We start from the raw sequence: 14416 nt of genomic DNA on the forward strand, positions 1-14416 counted from the left end.
AAAAGGGGTAGAAGACTCCCCCAGTTTCAAAGTTCAAAATATCATTCTTTATTTGGCGGGCATCCACACCACATGATGGAACTTTCTTTTCTTCCACTTTCGCACTTTTCCTCTATTTGGCATGCCGATCAAAAGGGCAACTTCATCAAGATTTATTCTCAGATCTTTACCGTCCATTTTGAATATCATTACCGCCCATTTTGAATATCATTTTTTCATGTTGCCAACATTGCAATATTTGCAGTGTCAGAACATTATCTTGGGGATAGAGTGGAAGAGCGAAAAACTGATCAACATTCATCATTTTTAGGTCATTCCTGATGTCTTCAAATATGACAGGTCTGACTTTATCTAGCACATCTCTCATTACAGACGATCAACATCTACAGCTTATGGACCTTGGGTACATAAACATACATAAAACATTACAGACGATCGACATCTACAACTTATGGACCTTGGGTACATAAACATACATAAAACAACACAATGCAAAAATAAGGTATTATAATGAAAGCGAGTTTTATTATTAAAGAAAATCAGGTATTATAATTGAAGTTATTATATTATTATTTATGTATTATTCTGGTATTATTTTGACATTATTATGGTATTATTTTGATTATTTTATTTATGTATTATCCTGGTATTATTTCAGTTGTGCAAATGAAATTCAGGGTTTATTCAATCTTCTTCATATATTACTCAGGTAATATTTCAATAATATTTAGGTAGTATTAATTAGTGTTAGTTTGATATTATTATTAAAATTTAGGTTTTATTTCGGTCTTATTCTAGTATTTTTATGGTAATATTGGGTGAACTTGTGATTTATTACTAAAAAATAATAAGTCTGACTTAAAATACTACTCAAATATTACTACAATACTACTCAAATATTACAAAAAAAGTCACTCTGACTTGAATACCTGAGTGATTTGTTACTTAAATACTACTAAAATATTATTTTAATACTATATAGATGAATTTCTTCACTCTGTTACAATATTGTCAATGAAAGTAGAACCACAAAAATAAAATTTGCCTGGATGAACCCTCTTGAATTTCCTTCTTCTTACGCTCTTTCACTTTGTTTTTCTTGCTTTTATCAACCTCTATTATCGAAACTTCTTCATTCTCTATTAACAACAACTCTTCGCTCTCCATTCTCACAGGGCTCTTTTCGGTTTTCATCTGTGTGGGCTCAGATTCCATCTTAGTAAGGAGAAATCGTGACTTTACTTCGACCGGCGAACAACAACAGAAAATCCTAGGCTTTTCTGAATTCAAAATTCTAAAAGATTGCCGAATGAAGGTGCTCTGCACTCGGACGACGTTTAGCTTTTTGATGATATGACATTTTGGTGAGAGATGCGATTTTAATTTTTATGTGTTTCGGGCTAGGCTTGGCGGTTAACAAAATAGAAATTTAATTTTTTATACTTTGGGGACCACGCGTCACAGTTGGACACCGCACGCACAGAAATTAGGGCTAGCTGAGTAGGAAACGACGGATCACCGCATAGACCACCGAAACCTCCATCTTTCTCATCCTTCATCCTTCCGCTTGGCTCCTATCAGAAACCATCAACGAAGACTGTTCGCGCTATTCTTCCTCTACGCTTGCCGCGGATTTAGTAAGTCGTCCGATTCACAGAATTTAAATCCCGGATTTACCACCAAGCGTCGTCATTTTGGGATTTACGGAGGCGTTTTTTGCCGTTTGGCAGGATTTTAGCTTAAATCCTGCGTAAATCTTGCTTAAAACTGGCTACCAAACATGTACATACGCCGAACAACCGCATTTACTGAATCCGGGATTTACACAAAAAATGGGCGAAATCTGGATTTATTAAATCCCAGACTTTAATTTGTCCAAACTGTCCGTCTGGTATGATTTAGATTAACCCTGGCTAAATTCTGCTCTAAATCCTTTATCAGACAGCCCCACCCATTGCAAATTTGCAATGGCGAGGATGAAGGCAGAATCCATGGCTGCCAGCGTGAAGAAGAAGAAGAAGGGTGGAAAGAAGCGACATCTCTTCGGACCCATGGTGGCTTCGATGAAAGCGTCGAAATCGCTTAGGCCCAATCCCTTCGAGACCATTTGGTCGCGCCGCAAGTTCGACATCCTCGGGAAGAAGAAAAGCAAAGGTGAGGAGGTCCGAATTGGCCTCTCGCGATCGCTCGCCATTGAAAAGGTCCGAACTCTTCACCCTTACGCCCACTTAAACATATTCTGATGGTTCTTGGATGCAATTTATGAACTTTTACGACAGAGGAAGAAGACCTTGATGAAGGAGTACGAAGAGTGCAGCAAGTCGGCCAAATTCATTGATCGGCGGCTAGGAGAGAAGGATGATACTCTCCTGGAATTTGATAAGGCTATCATGCGCTTGCAGCGTGAGCGTCAGGTGACAACTTTTACCAAATAACTCTTTGTTTTGGTCACAGCCAAACTTTGCTTTTTGATTCTTTTTGATTGAGGAGACTGACAATGTACTGACATGAAAGCTGCCTCGAATTCTCGTCTATGATCTTTGTAGCACTTGAGCTGTTCTTTGCTTGGGTTGCTGTGGATTTCATGACTTCTGTTCTGAACTTGTAAGATCTTATGGGTATAATGCTATGGTATATATATGGTATGCTGAACTTTCTTCAGTTGAATATTTTGTAGATTGCATCAACTTTTTCTCTTTCTCCTCTTCTACCCTCTTTTTCTCCTCTCATTTCTCTTTTCTGCTAATTTATATCCACTCTTCTTGTCTATCAACATCAAGATCTCCTAAGATTGTAAGGGACGCTCAATTCTTGGATCTCACAATAACAATTATGAAGAATAAGGTTTCAAGATCTTTTGTACTACATGATTTGCTTTAGTGACATTACTCACGTTACAACGACAACAAAATCTTTATCCCACTAAGTGAGGTCGGCTACATGAATCATTTTTCTCCATTACGTTCTAGTTAGTGTCATATTTTCATTTAAATCTAATAAATTAAGATTATTTTTTATACAAACATAAGTCGAATCTAAAACATCTATTCTAATCGGATCATCAGATGACCGAAGTTTAATGTGATGAAACCATCTAAGACGACTCTCTCTAATTTTGCCTGTCACTGGAGCTACACCAACCCTGTTACAAATATATTCATTTCGCATTTTGTCTCTAAATGTAAAGCCACTAATCCGCCTAATCATTCTCATATCGACAACACTTAACTTAGTTTTATGCTTCTCTTTTAAAGGCTAACGTTCAGCGCCATAGAGCATTGCAGGTCTCACCACTGTCTTATAAAATTTGCATTTTAGTCTAAGCAATACTTTTCTATCACACAATAAGCTCGAAACATTCCTCCACTTCAACCACCACTTCAACCAACTTCCTCCACTTCAACCAACCAACTTGAATTCTACTAATAACATCGCCATCAATATCACCATCACTTTGAACAATTAACCCCAAATGTCTAAAGCGTTTACACTTTAATAATTTGATTACCCATAGTTACATTTCTGTCACTAGAGCTACTACTACTAAAATTGCATTCCATGTATTCAGTTTTAGTTCAACTCAAATGAAGGCCTTTAAACTCCAAGGTAGAATTCCATGATTCAAGTTTTTCCTGTGCTTTTTCTCTCATCGTATCCACGAGAAGGATATCATTAGCAAAAAAACATACACCAAGTTTCATCCTCTTATAAGTGTCCAGTAAGACCATCCAAAACTAAAACTAAAAGATATGGGCTTAAAGCCGATCTCATATGTAAACCAATAGAAATAGAAAAATATTTGGTCAATCCTCCTCCTGTTCGAACACAAGTAGCAGCTCTTGTATGCATACTTTTAATGACTTGAATATACGTCACATCAACATATTTATTCTCAAGAACTCTCCAAATGATATCTCTTGTAACCTTATCGTATGCTTTTTCTAAATCAATAAAAATCATATGTAGATCCTTCTTATTATCGCCGAACTTCTCCATCAAACCTCTCAATAAATGTATAGCTTCCATAGTAGACTTGCCCGACATAAATCCAAATTAATTATGAGAAATCTTTGTAATACGTTTTAACCTATGTTCAATTACCCTCTCCCATAATTTTAAAGTATGACTCATTAACTTAATTCCTCTATAATTTGCACACTCTTGTGCATCCCTTTTATTCTTAAAAATGGGGACCAAAATACTCTTCCTCCACTCCTCAGGCATCTTTTTAGTTTTTAAAATAATATTAAAGAGTTCAGTGAACCAAGAAACTCTCAAATCTCCTAAATATTTCCACATTTCAATTGAGATATCATCAGGTTCTACAGACTCGTCATCCTTGGTTTTCTTTAAAGCCCCCTAAACTTCTTTTTACTAATGCGATGGTAAAAATGAAACACTTTATTCTTATTAACGATATTAATCTTACTAAGTTCGATCGTATTTTCTGAAACTTCATTAAAAAGTTTATCAAAATAACTCACCCACCTATTTTGAATATCTTTTTCTAAGAAGATCACTTTTTGATTTTCATCTTCAATACATTTTACTCGAATTAAATCTTTATTTTTCTTTTCTCTTTGTTTGACTAGTTTATACATATAGTTTTCATCCTCCATAGTATCTAATTTATTATAAAAATTATTAAAAATAGATTTTTTAGTATCACAGATTGTTCTCTTAGACTCCCTACAGACTGTTTGATATTTTTCTCAGTTCTCTAAGCTTCTGCACTTAAACCAATTTTTATAACATAACTTCCTATGTTTTATCTTTTTTTGCACATTATTATTCCACCACCAACTATTTTTAATTATAGAAATTTTTCTTTTGATTGTGCAAGTACTAATTTTGTGCAAGTATTAATTTTGTCACTTGTTTAATGGTGCTTCTTCATGAATATCCCAAAAATTGAAATCTTGAATTTTAATCATAAAAAAAAAATTATTTGTATCTTTGAGGTACCCCCATCTCATTCTACGATGATGATTGTATATTTGAGGTACCCCCATCTCATTCTACGATGATGATTTCTATTGTTACTTATTTTACAAATCTTCATCTTAAAATCTAGATCTAATAATTGATGTTGAGTACTTAAATCCTCACTTGGAATGGCCTTCCAGACTTTACATTCTCGATGATCTCTACTTCTTATAAGAAAATAATCAATTTGTGTTTTATTAAATCCATTCTTATAAGTAATAATATGTTCATCTCTTTTCTTAAATAAAGTATTAGCAATAATAAAATCTTACGTTAAAGAAAAATTTAATATAGCTCTGCCTTCTACATTAATCACTCTAAAACCGTAGCTACCATGAATATTTCTAAAATCTTCTACCACTCTAACGACATGTCCATTTAAATCTCCTCCAATAGAACTTCTTTTTTCAAGAGGTATCATTTGTATTATGTCTTCTAAGTCATTCCAAAATTTAACTTCAGAACTTATATCTAAACCTACTTGAGGAGCATAAGCACTTATTAATATTAAAAATCATAGTATCAACAATAATCTTAAGGGCTATAATTCTATCTCCAACTCTATTAATTTTACAGCTTTATCTTTTAAACTCTTATCTATAATTGCACCTACACCATTTCTAGTGCGACTTTTACTTGAATACCATAGTTTAAAACCTAAGTTATCAATCTTTGTAGCCTTTTCTCCAACCCTTTTAGTTTCGTGAACACATTATAGATTTAAGATTTTTATTCACTAGATTACCTAAAATTAATGTGAGCTCATATTTTGTTGAATATCTTGTTGAGATTCTGATTGGTTTTTTTGCTGAGTTGTGGAATTTTGGATGGGATCATATGGAGAATAAGATACTTCTTATTGTGTTCAGGGTGCTTAAGATCTCATAGGGCATTGCTTAGGATCATGATAAGAAATGTTTTCTTTTTTTTTTCCTTAGACACCAACATAATTGGCTGACTGAATGATACTTGGCGAACTAGCAAAAAAGTTGTGCGGTCAAATAGTTGCATAAAACCTAAAATATTTCCTTAAGCTGCAACTAGGGCTGCTAAAAGTGCTCGCTTGGAACTTGACTTTATTCAACTTGAGTTCATTTTCATTTTCACTCCACTCTCTAAATTGATTTTGAGTTTGCTTTGACTCGCTAGAATGCAGTTCTAGTCAAATAGTAATTTTACTGGAAATAAGTATTTCTAATAAATACTAGATGTACATTTATATTTATTTATATAGTTGATTAAAAATCTATTTTAAGCCAACTTTAAATCGATTTGGAGTCAATTTGAAATCAAATTTGAGTGAACTTGAAATTGATTTTTTAGGTCAACTCAACTTATTTTGCGCTGTTTTAGGAACAAATCATATGGTAGTTTGAGTTAATGAGTTTGATTTGGAGTCAAATTTGTGTTAAAAAGTCCTACAATCTCACCATCTGCAGTTGTAGCCCATCGTCCCCACCATGGTTGCTTGTTTTTTGCCGTTGTCCATGCCACCTCCTACCGTTGCTCGTTGCTCTTGGCAACCGCCCATCATTGCTGTTATTACCACTGTTCGCTGCTTACCTTTCATTGCCATTTGGTGCATTTCAATGCATTTAAAATGCATAACAGATATAAAAAAATATTCTAAAGCATTTGATTTGCATTCTACCAAATAACTTTTGTATTTCCAAAATGCATATATTCTATTTACTTTGAAATTCTAAATTAATTGCATTTAAAAGAAATCCAACTTGACAACCCCGTTGTTTCAAACAATGGTTTGATCATCAAACAGATCTTAATTTGAAGTTTTGAAGAAACAAAATATATTTTTGTTTGATATATTTACAAAACAAGAAACATTTCTTTAGTTTTATTTTAGAAATTTCAGTTAGTTTTTTTTTTTTGGGTGCAGGGTGCAAATGAATAGTTTTATCATCAGTGGTAAAAAATTAACAGCTAGGATTTTCTCTTATTGAATCACACACGACTTTTAAATAGTGGTTTAGATATGTTGGTGGTATAATTTCTGAACATTTTTCATAGAGTTCTACGAGAATGACCTCCAAAAGCTTTCAAACGATATCATAAACATTTTATACACTCACTTCCATGATGGATTGAATGAAAATATTGAAGAAGTTTGAAGGGTTCAAAATGTCATTAAAACTTTGATCATCTTTTAGTGCATAATGATCCATTTATGATGGACATTTTTTTCATAAACTGACATAAACAGTATTCAGTTTCTACATGCATGAGAAGAAATCGGCATTACAAAATGCAATTCTATCTATTTCCTCTAATTTGAAAAACCTGGACGCACTTCCTTGAAGTTCCAGACTTGGGGCATGCCATCCGAATAAGCTGTGCAAATCGCCTAGCCCCCTACAAACACAAGCCAATCATGCCTCCGCTTAAGAAGTACTTCATCATATTATATTTAGGAGCTTTTCTCTAGGAATAGAAGCCAACTCTGAAAGGAACATTTTCAATTGTTAAGTTAAGATGGAGCACAAATTTTATAAATTGCATCCTATATAGCCGAATGACAATCTCTTAAATTCATTCAAAAAATCCTGCAAGCTTCCTTTCAAAAGAAGGGGAGAATAGAATCTTGCAAGAGCAACCAATTGAAGCTAGAAGGCAGCAAAATGATGGAGAAGGGTTATGAAACCCTTTAGAACTTGAGCACATTACTGTGAAGTTCGAAAATTAAATTAGGACTACCTGGGCTGTTCTTTGATTTTACATCTTTGAAATTACTTTTAGTGATGGAACCTATGTTCTTTCTACAATAGTAAAGAGATCCTCAATAATGTAAAGTGAGAACCCCATAGGCTTTATTTTTGAAGTGCTAAATATGATTTGATATAGTATATAATTACTTATGTTACATGCAAAAAACACGTTCATGGATGGTAATGCCACTAATGAATTCTTTCATTATGTTAACCCTATAAAAATCCCTCCTTTTGTAAATTGTTTGATTTTATGATCCTTCTCTTAGTTTCTCAACTTTCCAAGACCCGAATGCTTGAAATTCCTGCAATGAGATATGTTCATAAAATTTATATTTGGAGTCTCATGTAAGCTTTGCTTCTGTCATTGTGCAGTCTAAGTTAAAACGAATGAGCAAATATAACTTGTCTGATGAGGAGGAAGATTTTACAGTTCCTCAAGCACATTTACTCTCAGAACTGGATGATTTTGATGAGCAACTGCCGCTAGATAATGATGAAGATGATGGGATTGCAGGTTTTTTTTGACTTATTGGCAATTTTCACATTTTTTGATAAAAACTAAGTTTTAAACTATCATTTGCGATCACACAATTATTAGATACGAGTAAAATGTCATAATAGTCTTCGACTATTACATGTCGTCGTTTTTGTTCCAGAGTTTATAGAATTGCCAAAACAGTCCTCGACCATTTTAAAATTGAGCTCTAATAGTCCTATATGGCCCCAATTTAAAGTGTATGGGGACTATTTTGACATTTCTATAAACTCTAGGACTAAAACAACCCCATGTAAATAGTCGGGGACCATTGTGGCACTTTACTCATTTAGACAATGTAATTTTTTCTCTAAATATTTGAAAAGTATCATGACTGTTGTTTAAAATAAATATATTCATGGCTGATGTTTCCAAACGAAGTTATGCCACTTTTGCTTAATTACAAACTTTTGATGTTTGTTTGTTCATTCTCGTCTTTACTATTTTGCTCAAGATTATTGGCAACGTCGAATTGTGAGAATTATTTGTTCTTCATATTTGTGCTTTGTTGTCGAATAACATTTGATCTCTATTGAACCTTCTTTTATCCTTACATTTGTGATTAAATTTTACATAATCAATGATGCATACGCGTAAATTTTGTTATATGTTTTCGTATGTTGTGTGATAAAGTAAATTACTGATAGCTAAGTTAAGTATTACAAAAATGAGAATAGTAAAAATGTTGTTTCGAAATGTATAGTGGATAAATTCAGATATGATTACATGAGAGGGATTGTAGGAGTAGCTTTGTTTGAATATTAGATTGTGTAGAATAAAATGTGATTTGTGCAGGTGCGGTAGTAGTAGTTTCACCAATATAAGTGATTGATAAAGAGTAAGGAGTAAGTGGGTAGACCATAGGTAAAAATAGATATAACTAGTGCAAAAAGATATACACCGTTGAGTTACAACCTCATGCATTACCCAATAGAAACAAATGGAAAATCATGATTCATTTAGTTGATCTTAAATATCTGTGATACAAAAATAGTTGGGATAAACTAATGATGGTATTGATGATAATGGGTGAACATTTTGGCTTTTAAATGGTTATATGCTTGCGTTTGAATTGTTTTTTTTTTCACAAATTTTTCATGACATGTAGAGAATTTTTTATGAAACAAGCCACAATGGCCGAGAACTTACATTTCATTAGCTCCGATTAATTGTTGCCTCTCTTTAATGGTTTTAGTGAAAATTTGATTTTTAGAGCTAATATGTGGTTGAGATGGTAGTGGAAAGAGTTATTTAGCCATTTTTGGATAATTAAGCAGTTGTCCTCTGGCACATTACACACCTATACGATGGGGGTGAATTTGGTGTTTTCAAAATTTATTTTGCACAATTAAATAATTGCATTTAAACAAAAGTGAAACATAAATTTGAAACATGCAATGCCAAAATTTAATTAATAACACTCCTAAAGAATGAGGTGGGGTAGAGATGCTTAACAATTGTGAGCATACCCAAAAAGAAGAACCCTGTTTACCAGATCATGGAGGTCCACCCGTCTGGCGTCGGTTCCTCGCATTTTGTAATTAGGCGTGCAATGGAGCACTTTATATTTATTTTGAAATCTCTCATTTCAAATTCTCATAATAAAAACTAATAAAGGCTAAAAGATATAAGCTATAATTATATACATTAGTATGCAAAACTAGAGATGCAATCAATGTAATGTGAATAAACTAATACAATAGAGCAATGTTTAAAAAGCGCTCAAGGCGTCTGCCTCGAGGTGCGCATTGATTCGAGATGTTTGAGCAACTACTCAAAGCGTAAGACTCATTGGTGTGGATGCGGCTTACAACTTTTTTGTAGTGAGGTGTATGCGTCTAGGTAAACTTCCTCAAATAGATTTGAGGCGTCACTTCAAAATAGCTAATTTTATTTAGATATTAATACCCCTGCACCCTCACACAATAACCGTATTGTGTAAATTGGGATTTAGGGATGGAGCATTGTTCTGAGAGATTTGTAGCTTCTTTCACTTTGCATCGCGTGTCTTCTCTGTCCGATATGCGCTTCATCCTGAGCCTTCGAGCGTTTTCCTAAGTGGGAGCGTCGAAGAACTGTCTTGAGCCCTTTCGCATCAAAGTCCAACCGACTTCCTCTTCTGGTCTTCCTCTGAAAGCATCCCAGCTCTTCTGATGTTTTCCCGTGCATTCAACTTACTTGAAGCCTTTAATATTTTGCTTTTACTATGACACAACATTAGTCCCAAGCGGCTCAAGTTTTGATTGAAATTTTTTTAATGATTTTATTTTAGAATTTACGAGTACGTCTTTAATAATTTATTAAATTATTATATTTATAAATAGGTTTGAATTATTTTTTTTTTCAAATATGCAACAACAACAATAATAACAACAATAACAACAACAACAACAACAACAACAAAGCCTTTAATCCCACTACGTGTGGTCAGCTACATGAATCCTTTTTCTCCATTGCGTCCTATTTAGAGTCATTTTTTCATTTAGTTCTAATAAATTAAGATAATTTTTTATACAATAAGCCCGTCTTCCTAGGTCCACCTCTACCTTTTTTAACATAAAGTTGAATCTAAAACATCTACTATCCTAATCGGATCATCAGATGGTCGACGTTTAATGTGACCAAATCATCTAAGACGACTTTATCTAATTTTTTTTGTCACTGGAGCTACACCAACCCTATCACGGGTATACTCATTTCACATTTTGTCTCTAAGCGTAAAGCCACTCATCCCCCTAATCATTCTCATCTCGGCAACACTTAACTTAGTATTATGCTTCTCTTTTAAAAGGCAACATTTAGCGCCATAAAGCATTGCAGGTATCACCACCCTCTTATAAAATTTTCCTTTCAGTCTAAGCGGTACTTTTCTATCATACAAAAGGCCAAAAGCATTCATCCATTTCAACCAACCAACTTGAATCCTACATTTTATTTTTAAATATGCAATTTCTCAAATTTTCGAAGTCACTAGGATTGGCTTTGTTCATTGATTCATTTGTACAAGTATATATTTTTTTTCTTAAATTAGAATTGGTGGTGGCGCAAGAAGAAAAAATATATATTGGAAATATGGGACTCAAGTTGAACTGTTAGTAGAAGGTGAAAAGAAGTGATATTTTACTTGAAATGTAAATTTTGTGATAAACGAATTACTGGTGGTATTAAGAGACTTAAAGACCACTTGGTTTGCAGACATGTAAATGTTGTAGCATGTGAGAAAGTGTCAGTTAAAGTAAAAAATGGAATGCTTCCTTCAATTTTTCTTAAAAAATGTTACTTCAAAATAAACAATGCAAAGAATATGAATGAGATGATTGTGAATAGTTCATATTTTGGTTCTCAATATGATGGTTCTAGCAACAAAAGTAATTTGTTTTCTTTTGATAGAGGACCTCGAGGACTAATTGGTAGATTTGTTGTGAATATGGATGAATATGAGAATATCAACTCAAACAATTTCACCTCTAACTTCTATAAAAGAATATAAAAATAATATGCATAGATATTGCGGGATATTTTTATGAGAATGAAATCTCATTTAAAGTTATTAGGAGTTCTTCATGAATCAATATACTTCATTCTGTTGGAAATTATGGGCGAGGGTTACATTTTTCTAACTTGTTTGAGCTGCGTATTCGGATGTTGAATGAGAAGGTTAAAACGATGGCAAGAATGGTTGATGAAGTGAAAATCATATGGGTTGAGATAGGAGTTACCATAATATCATATGGTTGCTTTGATGCCAGACAAAAGTATTATAAATTTTCTTCTTAACAATCTTTATGAGACGATAATTTTGAAATTTGTTGATGCATTCACATTTATAAAAGATTCATAATTGTTATTTAAAATATTTGATGAGATTGTTGAAGTTAGAGAGAGCATAGTTGTTCAAGTTATTTTAGATAATGCATGTGCTTATAAAGCTGCATGAAGGATGTTAATGGAGAAATTGAAGTATTTTTATTGAACTCCTTGTACTACTCATAGTTTTGATTTAATGCTTGAAAAATTGGGACAACTGCCGTAACATAAATCTTCATTGCTTAAAGAAGAAATAGTATGTAAATTTATTTACAATCATTCTTTGGTATTAAGTTTAATGAGGAAATTCACAGATAAAGAATTTATCTGATCACCGGTTACATTATTTGCAATGATTTATTTGACTTTACAAAGATTTAAAGAACTGCAATAACCTTTGGAGGGTATGTTTTCTTCTGAAGAATAGGATAAAATTCTTGGTAAAAATAATCACAATGAATGCAAGTGAAAAGATGATTATGAGAGATTATTTATTTTGGCGCAATGTTAGTTATGCTCTAAAGACTACAAAGCCTTTAGTGAAAGTATTACGAATGACTGATGGTGATAGGGCTCCTGCAAATGTGATTTATTTATGAAGCTATGAACAAAGAAAATGAGAAAATAACAAAAAAATTTAGGAGGAGAAGAGACAACTTACAAAGAAATTATAGGAAATCATTGATGAAAAATAGGATCGTTAGCTAAATCAACATTTAAACGCTTTTGTATATTATTTGAATTCTCAATTTTATTATGAGAATGACTTTCATGTGGATAAAGAGATTAAGATTGGTTTATATACATGCATGGATATAATTGTCCTAGGGTTTGACTATCTTAAAATCATTGATGAAGATTTTCATTTGAAGAATGGAATGTTTGGATTTAGAGCAGCTCAAGCATGCTACAAGACACGTTTACTGGGTAAATTTAATTTTTCATTAATTTTAAATATATGATTTTATCATTTATATATAAAGTTTTTATCTTAATATATATTGCTAAGTTTATTTATTCTTATGCTAGCACGTTAATGGGCACAATTTGGAGATGCATGCCTGAAGTCAAAGCATTTGCTATGAAAGTTCTTAATCCTAATTATTTAGCTTCTTCATGTGAATGTAATTAGAGTATATTCAACCAACTATATACAAAGAGAAGGAATCAATTGACTTCAGGTCAAATGAATAAGTTATTTTATGTTATGTTCAATAAAAAATTGAAAGATAAACATCTAAGGCTACAAAAAACAAAGAAATGGTGGTGCTGTAATCGGTTTTTTTGACTGTTGATGATATTATGCCTAATGTTGAATGTATAACTCCTAAGATGATGAATAATTCGAGTTTGAAGTTGAAGAAATGACTTCTCATGATTTTGATAATGAAGATATTGATATTAACATTGCAAGGGGTCAATAGATATCGAATTTTGAGCATCTTTTACTTCACAATCATTTAAAAGAAAGAAACAAAGTTGGGTTAGAGTTTCAAAAAAAATATATAAGTAATTTTTTAATTAAAAATATAATTGATTACTTAGTTGTATTAATAATTTATTATTTTTTTAAAATTATATTGAATTCAATGTTAATTGATGTGGGGAGTAAAATAAATGTTGTGGATTTAAAGATGATACAACAACAACAACAACAATAAAGCCTTAATCCCACTACGTGGGGTCGGCTACATGAATCCTTTTTCTCCATTGCGTCCTATTCATTTTTAATACAATAAGCTCAAGTCTTCCTAGGTCTACCTCTTCCTTTCTTAACACAAGTCGAATCTAAAACATCTACTCTCCTAATCGGATCATCAGAAGGTCCACGTTTAATGTGACCAAACCATCTAAGACGATTTTCTCTAGTTTTGTCCGTCACAGGAGCTACACCAACCCAATCACGGATATATTCATTTCGCATTTTGTCTAAGTGTAAAGCCACGCATCCACCTAATCATTCTCATATCGACAGCACTTAACTTTTTATTATGCTTCTCTTTTAAAGGCCAACATTCATCGCCATATAGCATTGCAGGTCTCACCACCGTCTTATAAAATTTTCCTTTCAGTCTAAGCGGTACTTTTCTATCACACAAAAGGCCCGAAGCATTCCTCCACTTCAACCAACCAACTTGAATTCTACTATTAACATCCCCATCTTTATCACCATCGCTTTGAACAATGGACCCAAGATATCTCAATCCCCAAAGTCACACTTTTGTCACTAGAGCTATACTACTAAAATTACATTCCATGTATTCAGTTTTAGTTCTACTTAAATGAAGGCATTTAGACTCCAATGTAGACCTCCATAATTCAAGTTTTTCCTGGGCTTTTTCTTTCGTTTTATCCACGAGAA

The 14416-nt window shown here is 32.9% G+C and overlaps 1 protein-coding gene across 4 annotated transcripts in view; it reads left to right on the forward strand.

Annotated features, from left to right (window-relative positions):
• Positions 1-1483: 1483 nt before the first annotated feature.
• LOC110038382 (nucleolar protein 14) overlaps positions 1484-14416 on the forward strand; it is a 41537-nt gene continuing 28604 nt past the window's right edge. Inside the window, exons 1-4 of one of the 4 annotated variants that reach the window (XM_020743202.1) lie at positions 1485-1637; positions 1731-2201; positions 2280-2414; positions 8085-8226. In XM_020743202.1, the coding sequence (XP_020598861.1) occupies positions 1968-2201; positions 2280-2414; positions 8085-8226 (511 nt within the window). In that variant the 5' untranslated portion in view covers positions 1485-1637; positions 1731-1967. Of the gene's footprint in view, positions 2202-2279; positions 2415-8084; positions 8227-14416 lie in introns of all 4 variants that reach the window. The other 3 variants (XM_020743201.1, XM_020743204.1, XM_020743203.1) reach the window with 3 other exon arrangements.

The sequence above is a fragment of the Phalaenopsis equestris genome, unplaced genomic scaffold (assembly GCF_001263595.1).
Source record: "Phalaenopsis equestris unplaced genomic scaffold, ASM126359v1 Scaffold232740, whole genome shotgun sequence".
NCBI lineage: Eukaryota > Viridiplantae > Streptophyta > Magnoliopsida > Asparagales > Orchidaceae > Phalaenopsis > Phalaenopsis equestris.